The sequence below is a fragment of the Bidens hawaiensis genome, unplaced genomic scaffold (assembly GCF_021521415.1).
Source record: "Bidens hawaiensis isolate Kalapana, Puna unplaced genomic scaffold, B.hawaiensis_p1.1 tig00024868_1, whole genome shotgun sequence".
Classification (NCBI taxonomy): domain Eukaryota; kingdom Viridiplantae; phylum Streptophyta; class Magnoliopsida; order Asterales; family Asteraceae; genus Bidens; species Bidens hawaiensis.
Window position 1 is genome coordinate 255,838 of NW_027493951.1, and position 21,381 is coordinate 277,218.

At 35.5% G+C, this 21,381-nt stretch overlaps 1 protein-coding gene across 1 annotated transcript; it reads left to right on the plus strand.

Moving 5' to 3' along the window:
• The first annotated feature begins 13,230 nt into the window (after positions 1-13,230).
• Positions 13,231-16,455, plus strand: LOC143570321 (protein FAR1-RELATED SEQUENCE 4-like). Its single transcript, XM_077055998.1, has 3 exons — positions 13,231-15,257; positions 15,974-16,030; positions 16,127-16,455. Exons 1-3 carry the CDS (start codon positions 13,266-13,268, stop codon positions 16,274-16,276), a joined length of 2,199 nt encoding a protein of 732 aa, XP_076912113.1. The 5' UTR covers positions 13,231-13,265; the 3' UTR covers positions 16,277-16,455.
• Positions 16,456-21,381: the final 4,926 nt, after the last annotated feature.

The following is a 21,381-nucleotide window of genomic DNA, read 5'->3' on the forward strand; positions in this document are numbered from 1 at the left end:
GCTTAATTAACAAGAAACAATAACGAGCCAAGTCCTTGTTCTCCTTGTCACCAATTTAAGCCCAAGCCCAAAGCCTTCACAAACCCAACAATAATGATAATGGGCAGAACCACTACGCTTGCTACTATGTTCGTATCATGTGTCAATAGTCCAAGATGAATATAAAAATATTGGCAAAAGATGAACCAATTTGAAAAATGTAACAACATAAGAACCAAAGTCAATGTGACGATTCGGTTGTGATTCAATCTTGAAATATCTGGGACACATTATCGAGCCAAACTTATTTTCAAGTCAACAATTTGTCTACACATCTATTGATATAAAACACAAATCAACTTAAGGATGCTTGATGGATGTTTAGGTTGAGCTTTAAAATAGCTTAAAATAACTGTATTTTATAAAGCTCAAAAATCTATTATATGAAACCAAACTTTTTATACAATCTCTCATGATTTATAAAAGATTGCTATATAAAAACAGTGGCGTACAAATGCAAGGTTAAAAAAGCTCAAAAATCTCTTATATGAAACCAAACTTTTTATACAATATCTCAAGATTTATAAAAGATTGCTATAAAAAAAACAGTGGCACACAAATGCAAGGTTAAAATTAATGACCGCTAAAACAAGTTTCATTAAAAAACCGATGAGTTTTATAAAAAAAAAAGTCATTAATATGTTTAGAAATATGATAGACATCTTTTTTTAGGATTCTTCCATCATAAAAATAATTAGTATTTTTATATAGACATTTACTGATTTTATAAAAACATTGATTTTATAAAATACTAATTATTTATAAAATCAGTAAATGTCTATATAAAAATATTAATTATTTTTATGATGGAAGAATCCTCCAAGAAAGATGTTCTATCATATGTCTAAACATATTAATGACTTTTTTCCTTTTTTTTTTAAAACATAGCATAATTTGTCAGTGACACATTTCCTTGCATTTAACCTACACAAAAGGTTTAATAATACTTTCAAAATAAGTGGTACTGTAATATGTCAATTTTTAGTCAACGGTTTGGAAAAATGTTGGAAAACTTAAAAAACACACAAACAGGAAAGGGTGATCAAAGCATGGTCGACCCTAGAGCATTCTTGCCAATTTCACTCACTCTCTTTCACACTAAAAACCTAAGTGATCTTTAAATTCTTACTTCTTCAGCACAAAAGGAAATTCATAGTTTAGCAACAGAAGTGTTGAACGTTCGTCATGAATTTATATTTTAAATGTACTTAAAATTCAAAATTTAAATGAAAATACATTTGTTCAGTTTCGGTTCGGTTTTAATTACATGCAGGGCCGGCCCTTGGGGGTGGTAGGGTGGTCGACGGCCACAGGCCTGACACCCAGTTAGGCCCGATTTTTTTTTTTGAAAAAATTATATGTATTTTTTTAAAAACAATATGTATACTTAATGTTTAAACATAATTATATAAGCACTAGTTTGGTCTAGTGGCAAATGGGTTTACCCACAAGTTATAACCTTACTTGTGACATCTTAATTCTTTTTATACAAAAGTTTTTTACACAACCCAAATTATAACCAAATAAGCTCATATAAAAATTAAACTGTTTAAACCTAACAAAATACTCAATTTACTTAAGGCCCAAAAAAATTTTCGCCTTTGGCCTAATATTTTTTTTTGCTTTTTCGGAGCCGGCCCGGATTACATGCAAAACCGAACTAAAAGCTTGCAGTTATACATAAAGTGTTCACCCCTACCTTCATTGTTCATTGTGAGCTGATTTTGATTGTCGATCTCACCATATAAGAAAAACATTGTATTCGTGATCTCTATGATCATTCTTAGATAAACTTTAAACTTTAAAGGTGATGACTACCTTATTAGTGTGAAGACTGAGTGGTCTGGTGAGACAACTGACAGTTGACAAGAAAATATATTTACGAAAATGGTGTTGTAAACGAATAACATGAATCTCAGACGAGAAACCAAGAAAGAAATTTCAGCATGTAAAAGTTATTTCATGCATTTCACATGAAGTAAAAGTTTTTGAAATTATATAGCAATATGGGCCTGGTGGAAGCCCATAATTATAAGTAGTAGGCATAAAGAAGAACAGAGGCTTGAGTGACATTAAATTTAAATAATTATGAAATTAGAATTTACATATGGGCTAATGTTACTCGAGGGGTTTCTATACAGTTTCAACATAATACATGTCAGGTTTTGTGAAGTCCTTAGGTTTATTTCTAATGGGCTTGATTATTATTATTATTATTATTTTTTATTTTTTTTTGTTAAAACAATCATGTTCATTGGATTACATCGAAACAGAAGGCAAGCGGGCAACAAGCTGCGCCGCTACCCCTTGATTATTATGGATATTTAGAAGGCCCGTTTGGTTTTCTTGTTCACTAAGCCTTAAACCCTATATTAGTCTTTATAAATACCTTGTCTATGTAATTGTAAAGTGTGCACTGAAATAATAATATCCCTAGTTGCAGAGAGTGGACGTAGGTCTCGTTGACCGAATCACTATAAATCCTCGTGTTTGCGTGTCTTTATGTTTTCTCGTTTATTATTGCGTGTTCGTTGTGAATCGGTTATTCCGCTGCGCCACTTTGTGCCTAACTTGGACCGAATAAATAGAATAAACCAAATCGTGAAACGTTACGTGAATCTAACGGGCCGAAGCTCTTGTGTGCCGTAAGGTCATTCGTGACCACAAAGTTCCTTTTTTCTTTGAGGTGGTTGTTGGTAAACGTGAACCAAAAGAATAGGAAGAAACTACAATTTTCTTTTCTTGTGAAACCTACCACCGTCACATAATATATTTATTTTTGATTTGTTCAAATCAAGATGGTAAATAACAAGGCATCCAACTTTCTGTTTGAGTCGGTGCGATTAAGTAGAGAAGGAAGCAAAGTTTTTTTTATTTGTGGTTGTTCTGCGCATCAAAGGAAAGGAATACCGATTGCTGTTAGTAACCGTTTGGAGCATCACTGTGAACCGTTTTTCAGCCGCGATCAGAAGAGACAGGTTTACTCATTCTTGTTTTCTGGTTAGGGTTTGTTCGGGTTTTGGGTGTTCAAGTTTCGGGTTATTATTCGGGTCGTTCGGGTTTGCTATGAGTTGTGGTTGGGTATTTGTTTGGCCGGAGTACTGTTGAATCTGATTCTTTTGAACCAGTGTTGAATTCGGGTTGCTTGAAATTGGGTGTGTAACCGACAGTTTATGTTCAACCGCCGAGTTCTAGTGTTTGGTCGATTAGGTTTTTGGTTCGACTCGGTTACGGTTAGGGTTGGTGATTTTGTTAAAGTTTTTGACGGTTAGTTTATCAACTTGGAACCGGTTACTTTTATCGGTTTCTGTTTGTTGTTATGGCTGAAGACGGAAAATTTGTGATTGAAAAGTTTAATGGTTCGGATTTTAGTTGGTGGAAAATGCAGTTGGATGCATTACTGGGTCAAAAGGACTTGGATATGGTACTAGAAGAAAAACCTAAGAAAATGGATAAAGAAGAAGAAGCTTTGTGGAATGCCAAGGACAAGAAAGCTAGAGGTGTTATTACATTGTCGTTGACGAGGAGCGTTGCATTTAACATCATGTCTAAAACCAACACTCGTGGTATGATGTTGGCTCTGTTAAACATGTATGAAAAGCCATCTGCAGCTAACAAAGTGTTCTTGATGAGAGAGTTATTCATGATGAGGATGAATGAGGGAACTTCAGTGACCAAGCACATTAATAGTCTTAATTCCATTTTGTCCAGACTTGCATCTGTAGGAATGAAATTTGATGACGAGACCAAGGCTTTACTATTGCTATCTTCACTTCCAGATAGCTGGTCCGGGATGGTGACTGCTGTTACGAGCTCGGTGGGAACTGGCGATATGGCATTTGAGGGTATCCGGGATTTGGTACTAGGTGAAGATCTTCGCCGGAGGAGTGCTAAAGGGGGATCATCTTCTGAGATGTTACATGTTGGTAGGGGAAGGGATAATAGCCGAAATATTGGAAGGATCAAGGGTCGGGGCAGGAGCCAGTCTAGGGTTCGGCCGAGTGCGCGTTGTTGGGACTGCAACGAGAAGGGGCATTTTAGGAGTCAATGTCCAAATAAGAATGCTGATAAAGAGTTGAACACTGCTGGGAATGTTTCTGATGTTTCTGAGGATGAGGCTCTAATTTACAGTGAGGTAGACAGTATAGACTCCTGGGTCATGGATTCTGGTGCATCATTCCATGCTACTTATAGCAATGATGGCATGCGGAATGTTAAAAAAGGTGATTTTGGCAAAGTTAGGCTAGGAAACGGTGAAATTCTTGATGTGACTGGCATGGGAGATGTTGACCTAGTTACTACTTTGGGCACTACTTGGACTTTGTGTTACGTTAGGATTGTTCCAAGGCTAAAAACGAAGTTAATCTCCGTTGGGCAATTGGATGATCAGGGTTTAGATGTTAAGTTTAGTGGTGGAAAGTGGAAGGTGTTTAAGGAGAATCTCATTATTGCTAGGGGTTTCAAGAAGGGGTTGTTGTACATGGTGCCTGTTCCGTCTAGGGAGTTGACCACCTTTGTTAAGACGGACGCCAAAGTCGGGCTCGCCGATTCGATAGTTAAACGAGTCCAGTTTGCAGAAAAGGACTCTGGGACTTCAGGTAATCTGCTTGAGCGTATTCAGAGGTCTGAACAAGTACGGGATATTCGTAGCAGTGGGAGCATGGGATGTGTTCCGACACCGTCTGGAAATCAACGTTGGGTTCCGAAGACCAAGTTTCCAATGAAATCTCTCCTGAGAAGTTTCTGCTAATGGGGAGTGTTCCTTTGAAAATCCCTGTATCTGATGGTTCGAGTCTATGGGAATCAGTTGGGATTGAGGATGTGAAGACGGGGTCTTTTGAGACCAGATTGAAGCCCTCTGGGGTTTCAACAGGCCTTTCAGGTTGCTGATGATAGGGCCGATGCAACTAGGTGGATACATAGACAGGTTTGAAGTTTGGTTTGTTCTTAGGAGCTGGACCTGAAAGACTTTTGTTCCTGTGTGATTGAATTTTACGAATTACTGAAGACATGGATTGCTTTGTGCTTGTTGGTGGACTTGGTGCTTATCGCAAGGCCTTTAAATGGGAGATTGTTGGGTTTTGTGAAGTCCTTGGGTTTATTTCTAATGGGCTTGATTATTATGGATGTTTAGAAGGCCCGTTTGGTTTTTTTGTTCACCAAGCCTTAAACCCTAGATTAGTCTCTATAAATACCTTGTCTATGTAATTGTAAAGTGTACACTGAAATAATAATATCCCTAGTTGCAGAGAGTGGACGTAGGTCTCGTTGACCAAACCACTATAAATCCTCGTGTTTGTGTGTCTTTATATTTTCTCGTTTATTATTGCGTGTTCGTTGTGAATCGGTTATTCCGCTGCACCACTTTGTGCCTAACAATACATTGATACTCTGGCTTAATAGAATCATAGAAATAACTCATATGCTACGCGGATTGAGTAAACTGAATTTTGCATTATTTTACACTTCATCGTGAAAGTTGAAAGGTATCTCGGGCACTTTCTCAATCCCCCTATCAGCCATTGCAAGTAAGACTTTTTTAAAGATAAAGGTAAGTTCATATAGTAGAGAACAATGGGTTGATCCGAATGATTTGTCCATGTGATTGAATAAATTATCACTATTGTTTCTAAAGTTTTTTAGTTAATGAGCATTTACTGTATTTTAGTCATTTTACATAAAATCCAATCGAGTTTTTTTTAATGAAATTCAGTATTAATTAGAATTCAAACTTTGCTACAAATTAAAATCATATGACTGAAATATGCAGTAACCTGAACCTTAAGTGTGTGTGACTAATGCAAAAGCACAAGACTATGTAATTATCTCTAAAATTTAATACAAAACAACTTCAAATAAATCAAAAGAATAATGAAGAAGGAAATATGAGGTTTTGTGTTCAATAATTTACACTCGCCCACATTGATGCAAAATAATTGCCAACCAAATGTAATTCAATCGGCATCACGTGTGTTTTTTCGGAAATCTGGGATTCGGATAGTTCGGATACGAATAGGATTCGGATTCTTTTGAACACCCCTAACTATCGCTGCCTAGCAACCACCACTGTCGCCACAACCATCGCCACCACTGCCACCACACCACCACCATCGTCGCAAGTGCTGTTTTTTTTATTCTGCCAAATTTTCTTTATCTGGAAGCAGTGAATTTTTGCCATTTATATTTAATTCATGTAATATTTCTTTAATCCACCAATAAACATAAAATAATAATCCATTATATTTTATAGGTTAACTAAACAAAATAAAAGAATGATGATCTATTTCATTTCATTCTCCTTACTAATCGGATCCAAATGCTTACAAAGTTGCAATTTGTTAAAAAAAATATATAGAAAAATAGAAAAATAATAATAGTTAATAGGATGAAATTATAGAATATCCTAGGAATCATATTCCCTCGTTCTTCTAAGTTCTGACCACCTGTCTGCTTAATTAAAATGAAATTTTCAATTTTCTTATTTATAGCTATATACAATCTGCATTTCACCTTTAAACAACTCCAATTCATTGTAACGTATAAAATCGAGAATGAAACAAACAAAATTAAATAAGGTTACATCGATAAAGAATAATCTTAATGTAGATCAAAAAATTTTAAATAAAAACGAACATGGTTGGTGTCTAACTTCTAGATAGTTCATGAGTAGACGACATACTCTTGTAAATCTCAGAAAGCAGTCTGTTTTGAAACTCATCATTAGAACTCGCAATCCTGGATGATTGACGGGCCTTTGAAGTGTCTTTTCCATGTTTTCTTGACTTGTTGAAGTTAAACATATTCTTGACCCTCCCAAATCCACCACGGTTGTCCTCTCCGAGACGAACAGTCTTCACGCTCCTTGCACCATCATATCCTCTGTATGTCGTGCTCCTCCACAGTTTGTTACTATCATCCGAACTCGAAACACTTCTTGAAAAGGTTCTTGATAGGCTTCTTGAAAGGCTTCTACACAAGTTTTCCATTTTTTTGTGTATTTTATGAGTTGTGATGGTTGTGTTTAGAGAGATGGTTTTATTTTATGGGAGATGGTTTTGATGGCCATTTATACATATGTAGGATATGAGGCAAGGTCCCACTAATTTAAGCATGTGTAACTGAAGTATTAAACCACTTTTGTTGACCATACAATATATTGCCAATAATAAAGTTGGTCTTATATACATATGTAAGATATGACGCAAGGTCCCACTAATTTAACTATTTAAGCATGTGTAATATAAACCACTTTTGTTGACCATACAAATAGTCAATAACGTCGTGTTGCCATTATGTAGCCTACCACAATCGACTTCCTCACATTTCTGGAAGATGGGAAAACTGATTTCACTTTCCTTTAAAGATATATTATTAATTTAATATATAAATATAATTACTTGATTAATATACAAAATGTTGTCTTTTAAGTTAAAAAATATCTAGTTTAATAAAAGAGATCTTTCATTCACTTGTCAACTTCATATACATTTTCATCCCGTCTCTCTCTTATTAAATGCATCTCTGCTTTGTGATAATAATATAATTTTAAATAAAATACTAATTATACTAATAAAACATATTTATTTGGAATTTTTACATATATTCTCTTACTAAAACATCTAATTGTATATTTCTCTAACTCCTAAAACTTAATTACATATTTTCTCTTTTAATATCAAATTACCCATTTACCGTGCAACCCCACATAACCCATTGACTGAAAAAACCAAAACGTCTGTGAAATTTATCTATGGCCTCCTTCCCCACTTTTAATCGATTCAGGCAAACGATTAGTGACAGCCCGTTCGACTCTTCCTGCATCGAAGAAAACTTTGGCGTCTTTGTCTTCGTCTTTGGTTCATGCTTTATTTATCTCTGGGTTCCTTCGATTAGTACATAACCCTAATCGGTTGATCTTCGTATATCTTCCTTCGTTTATCTATGGCTTCGTTTCGCCCTAATAGTTGGTATTGCTTTGTTTGGTGTCTATAGTTGCTTAGTTTTTGCATAGTTTTTTTTATTTACTACAAAGCCCTATATCGGTTACTTTCATGTTATTTTTAGCTAACAATAGAAGCTGCATATTTTGATTAACTGATTTGGTGTTTTTGATCTGGGGCATTTAGTTGATTTGGTGTTTTTGTTTCTTTATTGTTTTCTTTGTTACAACGCCCTAACAAGGTACGACGTCGTCATGGTCTCTCTTCAGATCAATCATTTAATGTATTCTAGGTAAGCTTATGTAGTTGTTACTAAAATATGATCTCCTAATTTTGTACATTTTTACTGAATCCTAGTTTACATTGTTATGTGATTTCTAGAAATGTGCGGGATGAGGAAGGGATCAATGAGTTCTTTGCTGCAATCAACCCATCCCAAATCCTAATTTCCAGTTCCTACTCCAGTAGCCATTACCTAGACACTGGTTTTGCCTTATACCAAAGCCTCATACTTGAGACTTATGAACCATATGACTGTGACTGTTGAGTAAGAACACTTGATTAGTTACTATGAAGTTGAGTAATATTAGTTATAGTGATTGAACTGCATTTTGATCTAACAAATATATTAGCTAAAGTTCTTCATGATGTTGTAAACTTCTTGTCTCTAAATCTTTATTATTATCTTTTATTTATTTATTTATTTTTGGTAATTCAAGTCAATTTCCAATTCTAACTCATGGTAGTTTTTATTTACCATCAATTTATCAGTGTTTAACTTTTATTATAATTGATTATGTGCAGTTTAGTTCTCAAAATCTAGCTCGTTATTTGATAGATATCTGACGGGTTTTGAGTAGCAACCCAACAGGTTTTTGGCCAGGTTTTGAGACAAACTTTTATAATTAGGTATGGGATTGGGGTCACCTAAACCTGTCCCAAACCCGACCCATTACCATACCTAATAACACACCTACAATACTAATCAACATCTTATTACCAATATGCTAATGGGTTTTTTGATTTAGGCTTATTTGAACACTTTACTATTTAGGTTTACTACTAAAAACTTAAGCTACAATTGTAATTTTCTTTTGTATGATTTATGTTGGGAAAATAAGGACCTTCCTCATTATCCAGGTTTTTTTTTTTTTTTCATCATAATTTGTTCATTGTACTTTGGTTAATAGTTTTATTCTGGTTTATTTTTTGGATTTTTGGGAGTTTTCTTGCTCATCATTTAGCATTCTTTGTTTTATACAACCGAATACGGGTTACTTGACTAAGGTCAAAAATGTATTTTTGAATGCAAGTGATTAAAAATTTAAATATGGACATGAGTAAAAAGACAAAAGATGACATTATAAATATGATTTATATGTTTCTAATTTTCAATTGAAAAGTGATTACATGCGAAATAAATAATTAGACATGACTTTATTCAACATTTTTAACACCATAAAAGTTCCATCAATGAATAATATTATAATTAACCTATTAAAATTATTGGACTTTTGTATTTAGAGCCGCAAATTTGTTGTTCTCATTTGTACCGAAGATTCAAACTTGGAAAACATGTAATCAACTAGAATTTTAACCGGCGCGTTGCGCTGGGCAGTTTGTTGGGAAAACTCGACCGTTACGATGGCGAGCCAACATGCATTTGATCAGTATCGGTTACGTTTATTACGGTATAAACAACGTTGATAAATTCCAATCGTTGAAACACAAAAAAATAAATTCGTCAAGTTAATAGGATTAAATTAAACCGAATGCGACCCATTTTTTAGGGATATTGGTTTTTAATGCTCCTAACTTTCACCAATTGGCTGATAATACTCAACTTTCGATTTGTTGCCTACCACTCTAAACTTCCACCCTATTTATTTTTGCCACTCCCTTACTAACAGATGACTAACGTTGTTGGCCGAATCCCGTTGGAAATCATACCTTATTGCCGGATGCACTTCACAACCGTCGGAACGCCCTTGCATCTTATCGATTGATCCTTTCTTTGTGTCAATCGGACCTTGGAGTTGTTGCAACAGTCTTCAGTAGATCTCTGAACCACCTGAATTGGAGGTTGTCGTCGCCTAGCCGTACCGCCTCCTTTTTCTCTTTTTATAATCGTTTGCTTCGCTGGAAAATCGGGATTCTTCGAAAACCATAGTCATGCCGCCTCCCTCTTCTCTTTTTCTGATCGTCTGCTTCGCCAAGAAATCAGGATTCACCGAAAATTTGAGATATCACTCACGACGTTAGTGTGGGAGTGACAAAAACAAATATTTGAACAAATTAAAAGTTAACTATGGGGAGACGGGGTGGTCCGTTATGGACCTCCCATCACTCGTGATGGCTTGTCGAACACCGCCGCCGGTCCTCCCATCACGCATGATCGGGGGCCGGCCGTGATGGCCATCACGCAAATCAATTCAACCGTTGGAAGCTTATTACCGTTGCAATATATAAAAAAAACCTTAATTAACCTATATAAATATATCAAATCCATCTTCAAATCCAACTCAAATCCAACTCAAATCCTCTACTACAAACAACATTCTAACATCATACAAATGGAGGGTTCAAAGAAACGTGGCTCGGGTTCAAAGAAAACCCAATCCCGACCAAAGGTTCGACAAAATCTTGGCGAGCCGGCGAGATTCCGAATACAAGATGAACCCGATACAACCCAATCATTCCAACAACAACCTTTTCAACAACAACCGTTCCAAAACCAACCATTTCAATCTCAAACATTTAATTACCGTTTTCATCAACACCGTATCAAAACCAACCGTTTATTCCACCTTTTTCTAGCCAAATATTTCAAAATAATCCTTTTGAAACGTTTCAATCTCAACCGTCACAAACGTCCGTCGATCCTTTAGAGGATAACAATGTTATACATCAATTTGCACGTGCTTTTCGTGATGAAGACGACGATGTGGATGAAGACGACGATGAAGATGAACCCGCGGAAGAGCCCGCGGAGGAAGATGCCATCGTCCGTAGACCTTGGTCGTCCGCGGAGGAGGTCGCCTTGACAAAGGCTTATTTACACGCCTCCGAAACAAAAAAACACGGAAACCAACAAAAACGAGATATGTTATGGAGACGTGTGATTGCACATTTCGAAAAACTTCTCGGTGCAACCGATCGAAACATGGATAAAATGACTTCCAAGTGGGGAGATTTGAATAGAAAAATGTCAAAATTTAATGCTTGCTACATCCAATTGGTAATTATTTTTTAAATTTATTAGTTAAATTTTTTTTTATAATTTATTACTTTATTTTTACAATTTTGATATATATATATTTTTCGAAATGTTTTGTAGAGCCGAGATCCATAAAGCGGAGCGAGCGAGGCGACTATCATAAAGAACGCCTTGAGCAATTATACCAAGATTTTCCGATATAAATCTTTTCCCCACTTGGATGCGTGGGAGATTGCGAGACACCACCCGAAGTGGGAATCGGTTCCCATGGTCGACATGGACGGACCGACGGCTCCAAGGAAAAAAGGATCTTCTTCAAAAAGATAAAAAACTTCCAATTCCGGGAACTACACAACGTCTACCGACGGCTTGTCAAGCAACATGCCGAACATGAACTTGAACGATCAACCCGGAGACGATCCAGACGAAGACACGCCCACACGGCCGCATCGCAAGAAAAGTGGGGAATCGTCAAGATTAGGAAAGGAAACGGTGGCCGAGGACTTCAACGAATACAAGTCGGCTAAGTTGGCGGAAATGGTCGAGACAAAGGAGCGAAAGCAACTAGCTCTTGCTTCAAAATTAAAACGTGACGAGGCGTATATCAACCATTTGAATGAAAACCAAAAAAATGCCGATTTAACATTCATCGTACATCCGCACGAACATCTTAACGAACCCTTTAGATCGATCCTACTTCAACGCAAACGCGAGCTATGCGAGAAGTGGGGTTGGGAAGCGCCGTAGATTTTTTTTTGTCGGTTTTTTTAATTTATCTGTCTTTGTAATATTTATTTAATCTTGTTTTATTTTTTATTTAATTTAACCTTGTTTTAGTATTTATTATAAAAAAAAATTCCATCACACCGTGATGGATCACCAAAATTCCATCACTAGTGATGAAAAGTGATGGGGTGATGGAAAGTGGTGGGGTGAAGAGGCACCCCGTAATTGTTGGGAGCAAGTGATGGCACCCACCCCCCTAATATCCCTTCTTTTTAATTTTTAAAACCTTCTTCCCCAAATTAACTTTTAACACACACACACAAACCCTAAATTACTCTCTAACTACAAATTCCTTTAATCTCCGGCTTCAATCAATCGGAATACATTCAATTGTCTCTCGATCCGTTACCAATTGCGGTAGGATCCTTCACATCACAACTCTTATAGTTTAATTGTGTTTGATTGTGATTCAAATTTATATTACGTGATTCCGTTTATTGATTGATTGATTATTATATCATTATCAAACCATTAGGATTTGTATGTGTAGTTTTAACTTTTATAAGTTTCAGTGTCACTCATACTTGCATTTATATGATTGTGTTATGTGCTGATTCTCGTTAATTAGTGTTAACCGTTAAATGCCTCAATTTTATTACATATAAAGTTGAATTTGACTTACGAGTGCTTGAGCTCGGCTTATTTTGAGCTCTTTTTTGAAAGATTGAGCTCGGCTCATGAGTAGTTTTTTCAAGCTCGGTATCGGCTGGTTTATTATTTGTTAGTTAAATTATGTATGTTTTTTTTAATTAAGTTTATATATTTTGAGAGAAACCTTAAACGAGCCTAACTCGGCTCGAGCTCTTGTAGTACCTCAAACGAGCCAAAGCTTGGCTCGAGCTCAGTTGTGAAGTGTGAAATTAATACATAGAAGTCCAAAAGAGGTAAATATTAAAGTACACCAGGCTCGTTAAGGCTTGACAATCTTAAATGAGCTTCCCATACAAGGCTCGAGCTCGGGCTTGATAACTAAATGAGGTTTATTTGAGGCTCGTGTCGAGCTCGAAAAAGCTCAGCTTGTTTCGAGCATTTTATCTATCCGATCTCAAGTAGCTCGTGGGTGGCTTCGCTCGTTAGTAACCCTTGCTATGAACGCTTTGCTGATTCCATCACAATTTATATGAGTTATGCTTCTAGGATAAACTATTATATGCTTGTCTACCACTATTAATTTAAGTTTTGGTCTTTTTAGGTCATCCACAAGGGATCACTGCAATATAATTTATTGTATCTCTAAATGTGAATATGAACCAATATTGTGATTAAATTGTGTTACTGCAAAGATGGATGTCAATACTGTTTCTAATGGTTCTAGTTCAGAACCGCAAGAGGCTATGGAATTCGATTCAAATGAAGCAGCGTATGAGTATTATAAGGAATATGCCAAATCAGTAGGGTTTGGAACTGCAAAACTGAGCAGTCGTCGATCTAGGGCATCGAAAGAATTCATAGATGCTAAATTTTCATGTATTAGATATGGAAACAAACAACAATCTGATGATGCAATCAACCCGAGACCTTCACCTAAGATAGGCTGTAAAGCAAGTATGCATGTTAAGAGAAAACCAAACGGAAAGTGGTATGTTCATAACTTTGTAAAGGAGCATAACCATGAACTTTTACCATCTCAATCACATTTTTTCAGAAGTCATAGAAACTCTGATCCGCTTAAGAATGATAATAAGGTACGTAGGAAAGCAATATTATCAACTGTGTCTAAACAGTTTGGTATATATCAATCTCAATCTCAAGCTACTGGTTTGGAGAATAATCTTAGAAATCAAAACGACAGGGGTAGGTTTTTAATATTAGACGAAGGCGATGCTCAAAGTCTACTTGAACTATTTGTTACAATGCAAGAAGAAGATCCAAATTTCTTTTATTCTGTAGATTTGAACGAAGAACATCAACTTAGAAATGTGTTCTGGATTGATGCAAAAGGAATTGATGATTATAAAAACTTTAACGATGTAGTTTCTTTCGACACCATGTATTTCATGAACAAATATAAACTACCATTGGTTTGTTTTATTGGAGTTAACCAGCATTGTCAACCTGCAATGCTCGGGTGTGCATTAATTGCAGATGAAACGTTATTTACATACTTTTGGTTATTCCAAACATGGTTTTTAGCCATGGGAAACCGGGCCCCAAATGTGATACTTACTGATCAGAGTAATTCTATAGAAGCAGCTATTGCAGCAGTCTTTCCGGAGACACGACACTTTTATAATCTCTGGAATGTTCTAGAAAAGGTTACTAGACAGCTTGATTATTTGAACCCGTGGCATGATACGTTCATGGCAAAGTTTAATAAGTGTATACAGCAATCATGGACTGAAGAAGAGTTTGACAGAAGATGGGCCAAATTAGTCAACAAGTTTAACCTTAACGAAGACACGCTGTTTCAATCTTTATACCAGGATCGAAAACTATGGGCCCCAACGTTTGTCAAAAACGTATCTCTTGCTGGATTATACACGAGTTCCCGATCCGAAAGCTCAAATTCTTTTATTGATAAATACATTCATTTAGAAACTTCTATGAGAGAGTTTTTAGAACAATACAAAGTTATGATGGAAGATTTGTATGAAGAACAAGCAAAATCGAATTTTGACGCGTGGCACGACACACCCGAGTTGAAATCACCATCACCATTTGAAAAACAAGTGTCGTTTGTTTACACTCACGAAATCTTTAAGAAATTTCAAGTTGAGATTCTGGGTGCATCTGCGTGCCATGTTAAGATTGACAAACAAGACGGTGATTCAATAAGATGCGTTGTGAAAGAGTTTGAAAGTGGTCAAGAGTACATGGTGGAATGGGACGGGACCCAGTTGGATATTTGTTGTTCTTGTCGTTCGTTTGAGTTTAAAGGCTATCTATGCAGGCATGCGGTCGTTGTTTTACAAATGTCGGGTGTTTTTAACATTCCTTCTAAATATGTACTGCAAAGATGGACAAATGCAGCTACAAGCAGATACCCTATAAGTGAAAAACTGGAAAATGTACAAATGAAAACCAGACGACTTAATGATTTGTGTCGGCGGGCTATTATTTTGGGTGAAGAGGGGTCAATTTCGATAGAAAGTTATAAAATTGCATTAGGTGCGATTAAAGATGCATTGGCTCGATGCTCAAATGTAAATAACTCTTCTCCAAATGTGGTTTCTAAAGAACATGGGTCTAACTTAGATGTGAACATGGGTATTAACCGAGCCGAGCCCGGGATAGAAAAGTCAAACAGTAATAGTACTGCGGTTCTGAAAGAGAAGGTTTGTTTGTTTTCCCCTGTTTCTAGTTAGAGATGTGCATCAAACCAAAATAATTGATTCGGAACAGAAATGGTAACTGAACCAAAGCCGAACCCAACCCAAAACCGATGGTTTGGTTTTATATATATAAAAAAAAAAACGAACCGAAACGTAAAAACCTATACGAAATGTAAAAACCGAACAAACTTTTATAACCGAACCTAACCCAAAACTGGCAATTTAGTTTATGGTTTTTCATAAACCGGATTTATGCTTCGGCTTTGCATTTTCCCAAAACCGCTCCGAATCGTAAAAACCAATGTGAAGCTTAAAAATGAATCGAATTTTATAACCATACTGAACCTGTAGAAACCGAAAAAACCGGTTTTTCATTTTATTTATATATTATTATTTTATTTATAAACGGTGTAACCAAATGCTTTAGGCCCAATTGTGTAATATACAATTAGTCATTAACTGACAAAAAATTGTCGGCCTAAATGCTCAAATTCATTATTTTTACCTTTTTCCGACCAAAAAATTTCAAGCCCAAATGGCTAAAATGAACCGAACCCATTGCGAAAACTGAAAAGCGAAACCCAGCGTTTTAAAACCAAAAACCGAAATTTTGGTTTTTGATTTAGTTTGAGCCCAAACCCGACTGATGCACGCCTCTATCTTTAATGAAATCAAGTTCTCATCTGTTTGAAATAAGCTTTCTCTCTCATATGAATCAGGTACCCTCACAACCAGAAGTTGTAAATATTGGGCTCGATGCCAGTTTTCATCAAATGGTATGTCCTGATTTTCAATCCTTATCATACATATGTACGCCATTAACATCGTTGTTACAACTTACAATATTATTAATTTATAAATGTCGGTCGCAGGAGCTTCCTAACACAAGGCATCTGCAGTTACACAATATGATGCCGCCACATTTGCAAGGCATAGTACCGACAATGTTTCACAATGTAGCATCTACACAGTTTCACAATGTAACTTCAGCACAATTGCAGAATTCTCATTTGCCACATTAGTTTAAGGTTAATCCTTTTTTAATTTAAATTTATGATTGTGCATTCTCTATCAATAGAATTAGAATTTATCCTTTGTTTTTCTTGAGTTAATCATACATTTTCACATTCTAGATTTCTATCACATTGTGTAAGTGTACAGAGTCCTGATTCATGGTAAGAGCATAATACTAAATCTTCGCAAAAACACAAAACAAATTTCACCATGTAATTTTTTGGTCAATAGTTTTTTATTTCTAACTTTTCTACCGTTTATATACTCGTGTAGGAGTGTAGGCTATGCACATATAAAACCATCAAACTAGAGTTTCGTATATTTTTCAATTTTTTTACACATGTAGGTAATATAACTATACTTGTAAATGTTATATGCATTGAACAAACAATCAAACTAGTTTTTCATATATATATATATATATATATATATATATATATTTTAATTTAGTGAAGAGGAATGAGAAACAATAATCATTGCATTTATACTCATTTCTTTATGTTTTATTTTTTAAGCTTGGAATGATAAATGGTTATTTTTGTTTGTGTTCTCGTTATATATACAAGCACACGTTCAGTCCAGAACTTTATTTAAATAGAGAACTGCAAGACCCACATGATGTCGAGAGAGAGAGAGAGTATCGTCTTATGTATACAAGTATTATAGTTCTTGTAGTTCTCTACTTAAAATTGGTTATGTAATAAATGACTATCGATTTCTATTTGAATTTATTTGCCCGGACATTTGTTTGGAAGTAATTTATGTGTCTTGTCTTGGTATGCTTATATATTTATGTATTCGGCCCTAGAACAATTAAAGACGAGCTTTATGATAAATGTGCATGTTATTTGTTAACACATCTATATCAAGGTATATTTTGATCTTTCTGGTAAATGTCTCCACACCAAATCCGCTTGTCGGTTCCTAAGCATTAGAGATTTTATATATCATTCATTCGATCGACTATAGGTGACAGGTTTACTCTACCTTAATGTAGTGAATTTTCAGCCAATTATCGTTGTAGTAAACTTTGAGTGGTGACATGACAGCCGCACAACATGTTGTGTTAGTGAGAACGCTGCCATGCCAATAAAAACAGTTTTAGTTTTCATCTCGTGACAGCGAACACCTTCAACATTGTGGCTGGCTTGTCAAAAGCGGATAGGTGACTAGCTGGTTTACCGTTAAAGTTTGCATCAATTGGTTATGAAGTCATTGCATCTGCATGCAATGGATATTTGGTGAAAGGGGAGATACATTGGGTTAGAGATGTTCAAAAATCAAAGAGTTCGCGACTCATTTGAATGAAGCTTGCATAGTTGCTTGTAAGCGAGTTGAGCTACCTTGGCTTGGTTTATAAAAGAGCTAAGCCGAGTCGGGAAGCTCGCACGTTTGGCTCATTTATATTAGAACCCAAATATTGATATATTTAAAGTATAGTCAATATATACATTATTGTAACACCCTAGGCAAATCTCACATCGGTCATGGACAGAAGAGATCCTTGGTTCATAAGTAAATGCCCCGCCTCTTAAATCACCAACGCGTTTTGGGCTTAATGGTAGTGAACGAGAGGAGAGCTCCACAGTTAAGCGTGCTTAGGTGGGAGTAGTAGCAGGATGGGTGACCTCCTGGGAAGTCTCCACCTGGCGGGCAACCAAAAACAAATCCGTGAGCTCTTCGTGGGTAAAGCGGACAATATTGGTGGTGCGAGAGGCCGGATGTTACAAGTGGTATTAGAGCCAGGGCCGGACTAGTGGTGCTAGGTCCCGCGAGGACGCTGGACCCCTTGGGGAGGGGGGTGGATTGTGACATTATACATCGGTTGGGGAGGAGAACTAAGCCTTCTTTATAAGAGGTGGATACCTTCTCCATCATAACGCGTTTTGGGCGCTTAATGGTAGTGGATGAGAGGAGAACTCCACAGTTAAGCGTGCTCAGGTGGAAGTAGTATCAGGATGGGTGACCTCCTGGGAAGTCTTCGCCTACGCAACCAAAAGCAAATTCGTGAGGCGATGGTGGTACGTCCCGGCTAAAGCGGACAATATTATGGTGCGGCGGTAGCTGGGCTGTTACAGATGATATCAGAGCCAGGCTGGACCGGTGGTGCCAGGTCCTGCGAGGACGCTGGACCCCTAAGGGGGGTGGATTGTGACATCCCACATCGGTTGGGGAGGAGAACTAAGCCTTCTTTATAGGGAGGTGGATACATTCCCCATCATAACGCGTTTTGGGCGCTTAATGGTAGTGGATGAGATGAGAAATCCACAGTTAAGCGTGCTCAGGTGGAAGTAGTATCAGGATGGGTAACCTCCTGGGAAGTCTTCGCCTAAGCAAGCAAAAGCAAATCTGTGAGGTGATGGTGGTACATCCCGACCAAAGCAGACAATATTATGGTGCGGCGGTAGCTGGGCTGTTACAATTATAAACCCTGTAAGTTGCATATTATGTTTATGTTTGATTTTATTATTTTTCAACAAAAAATTTAAAAAAATGAAATGAAAATAAGCTTGTTAGTCGAACAAGTTGGTGTGAACTTTTGATGAGTAATCATCGAGCTCAATGTTCAACTCGTGAAGATAAACAAGATTGGTAAATGAGTCAAGCTTAAGTGTACGCTGGCTCGTTTTCATTGGATATGAAAAAACCCTTACTAGCAATTATATATATATTAAAAACCATATGTTAGTTATCTCATAAAATTTACTATTTATGAAATAAACCAATTATCTTTTTATAAGTGTATAAGGCATTTTGAAGTAGTTACAATTTAAATTATTTTGAAGTTTGATTTTAATATTATTTTATATTGTCATATTATATTCTTTGCAAGTTATTCAATATTTTGACATATTTTATATTATTTCTATAATACTAGACATATTTTATTTATGAAAATAGTATGTTTCTTAAATTTCAAATACGCTATTGCGACGTGACCATTTATATTTACGTATCGGTGTAAGTTTTGCTCGAAACCAATTTGGGTCAAATATAATATATTTTTAACTTTTTTTACACATCGTAACGTTACTCTAAATTTCGAATACAAACGTCAATGTTTCAACGCACGCCTCAATATACATTTTATTCAATACCGGATTACCTGGCTCACGCAATTTGCCAAAACAGGTGGTTAAATATGATATATGTTTTATGTTTTCTTCACGACAACCTAATTTTGTATAGATGCATCCTTATTTTTATTTGTGTTTCGATACAAATTTAATTAAAACCAAATATGCCATAAAGCGTGGACAGACTTTAGTAACTTAATGTTTTGTCAACATCTCATTGCGCCATACAGGTTAATGTGTATTAACGCGTTCGCTGCAACGCGCTGGACGCTTACTAGTTTATGTTCATTGGGTTGATATAATGGAACTCTTGTATTAACATGAATAAAATAATAAGAGCCAGTTACATTGATGATCCATGTGTTCCGGCAAAGTAACACTTTTGAGGTCAACGTTTAAAAGTAACAAATTTTGGGATTCTGGTTTCAAATTTCTAACGTGCTTGAGGTTTTTAAGGTCAACTCCCGTTAACTTTTCTATTTAAATCGTTTTGAGTCCCATGCCAATTTTGAAACTGTTTCTCATACTACTTGGTTGTGAGTTACGCATTACCATTGGGTACGCTGATATGCTTGTAAGTACTTGATCCGCTAATGGTTTGTGTAACAGTAATTATTATTTTAGATACTTATTGGCTGAAACCTGATCATAAACTCACCTCAAAATTGATTTAAAATATGTGATATTCAATTACACCTCTAACATTAAAATTCTTACTACTTTAATATGTTACTAGGATAGTGGCCTATATATATATATATAAACGAAAAACCCAAAATTTCTATGTGTCGTGATGTGGTCGCTCCCCCCTTTTATGAATGCCACTAGATTTCTTGATTTTTAAATTGAGGCATCTCATTGATTTAATCCAAATTCATAGGTATGGGTCTTACCAAAACCAGATTGCTCTTAAACGGGTTATAACATCTCTTTAAATTAAAAATTAATCTTACCAATTATTTGATATGAAAATCATACAAAATAGGAATATACTAAAATTTAATATCCAATTTAAAAAGAAAAAGATATTATTTATAATTAATAAACAATTTTATAGTAAAAAACATAAGCGGGTCATGGGTCACCAAATCCAGATAGCTTTTAAACGGATTATAACATATCATTTATTTATGAAACTCTTTCATCATCAAACCTTAAGTATATTATTAACTTTCTTACAATAAAGAAAATTAAAATCCAACAAATAAATATTAAAAAACAAAAAATGTAAAACAACCATTCTCTCAAGCCATCAGATTACTTTATTTGTAAATGAAGGCTTCTCACGCATTTGACCTGAATTCACGGGTAAAGGTCTCACCAAACCCAGATAGCTCTTAAACGGGTTATAACATCTTATTATATTAAAAAATAATCTCATCAAATATTTGATATGAAAATCTTATAAAATAGGAATATACTAAAATTAATATCCTATTTTATTTTAAAAAAAGATATTATTTATAATTAAGAAACAATTTTATATAAAGAAAATAAGCAGGTAATGAGTATCACCAAACCCAAATAGCTTTTAAACCGGATTATAACATATCATTTATTTGTGAAACCATTTCATCATCAAACCTCAAGTATATTAATTATTAACTTTCTTACAATAAATAAAATTAAAATCCATATATATATATATATATATATATATATTAAAAACGAATAATGTAAAACAACCCCCGTAATACGGGGGATAAAATCTAGTATATATAAGGGTTCAAATAAGAATAAGGAGTTTCCTTGGAATGGTAAGAACCAATAGATTTTTGACATGTGGCATTATAACCAATGGTGAAAGAATAATTATAGGAAACTATGTCGGTTATAATGGTGAAATAGTAATTCTAGAAAACTATGTCGGTTTTGGGGATTTTAAATCTCAGTCATTGATTAATATGATACAATGGCTATGATTTATTTATAGTCTTCCTAGAAAACAATCTCTTTTTATTTTAACCCATATTCATATGTGCGTGTGTGTGTGTGTATGTGTGTGTATAGCTATCATAAGAATTTTTTACATTGTT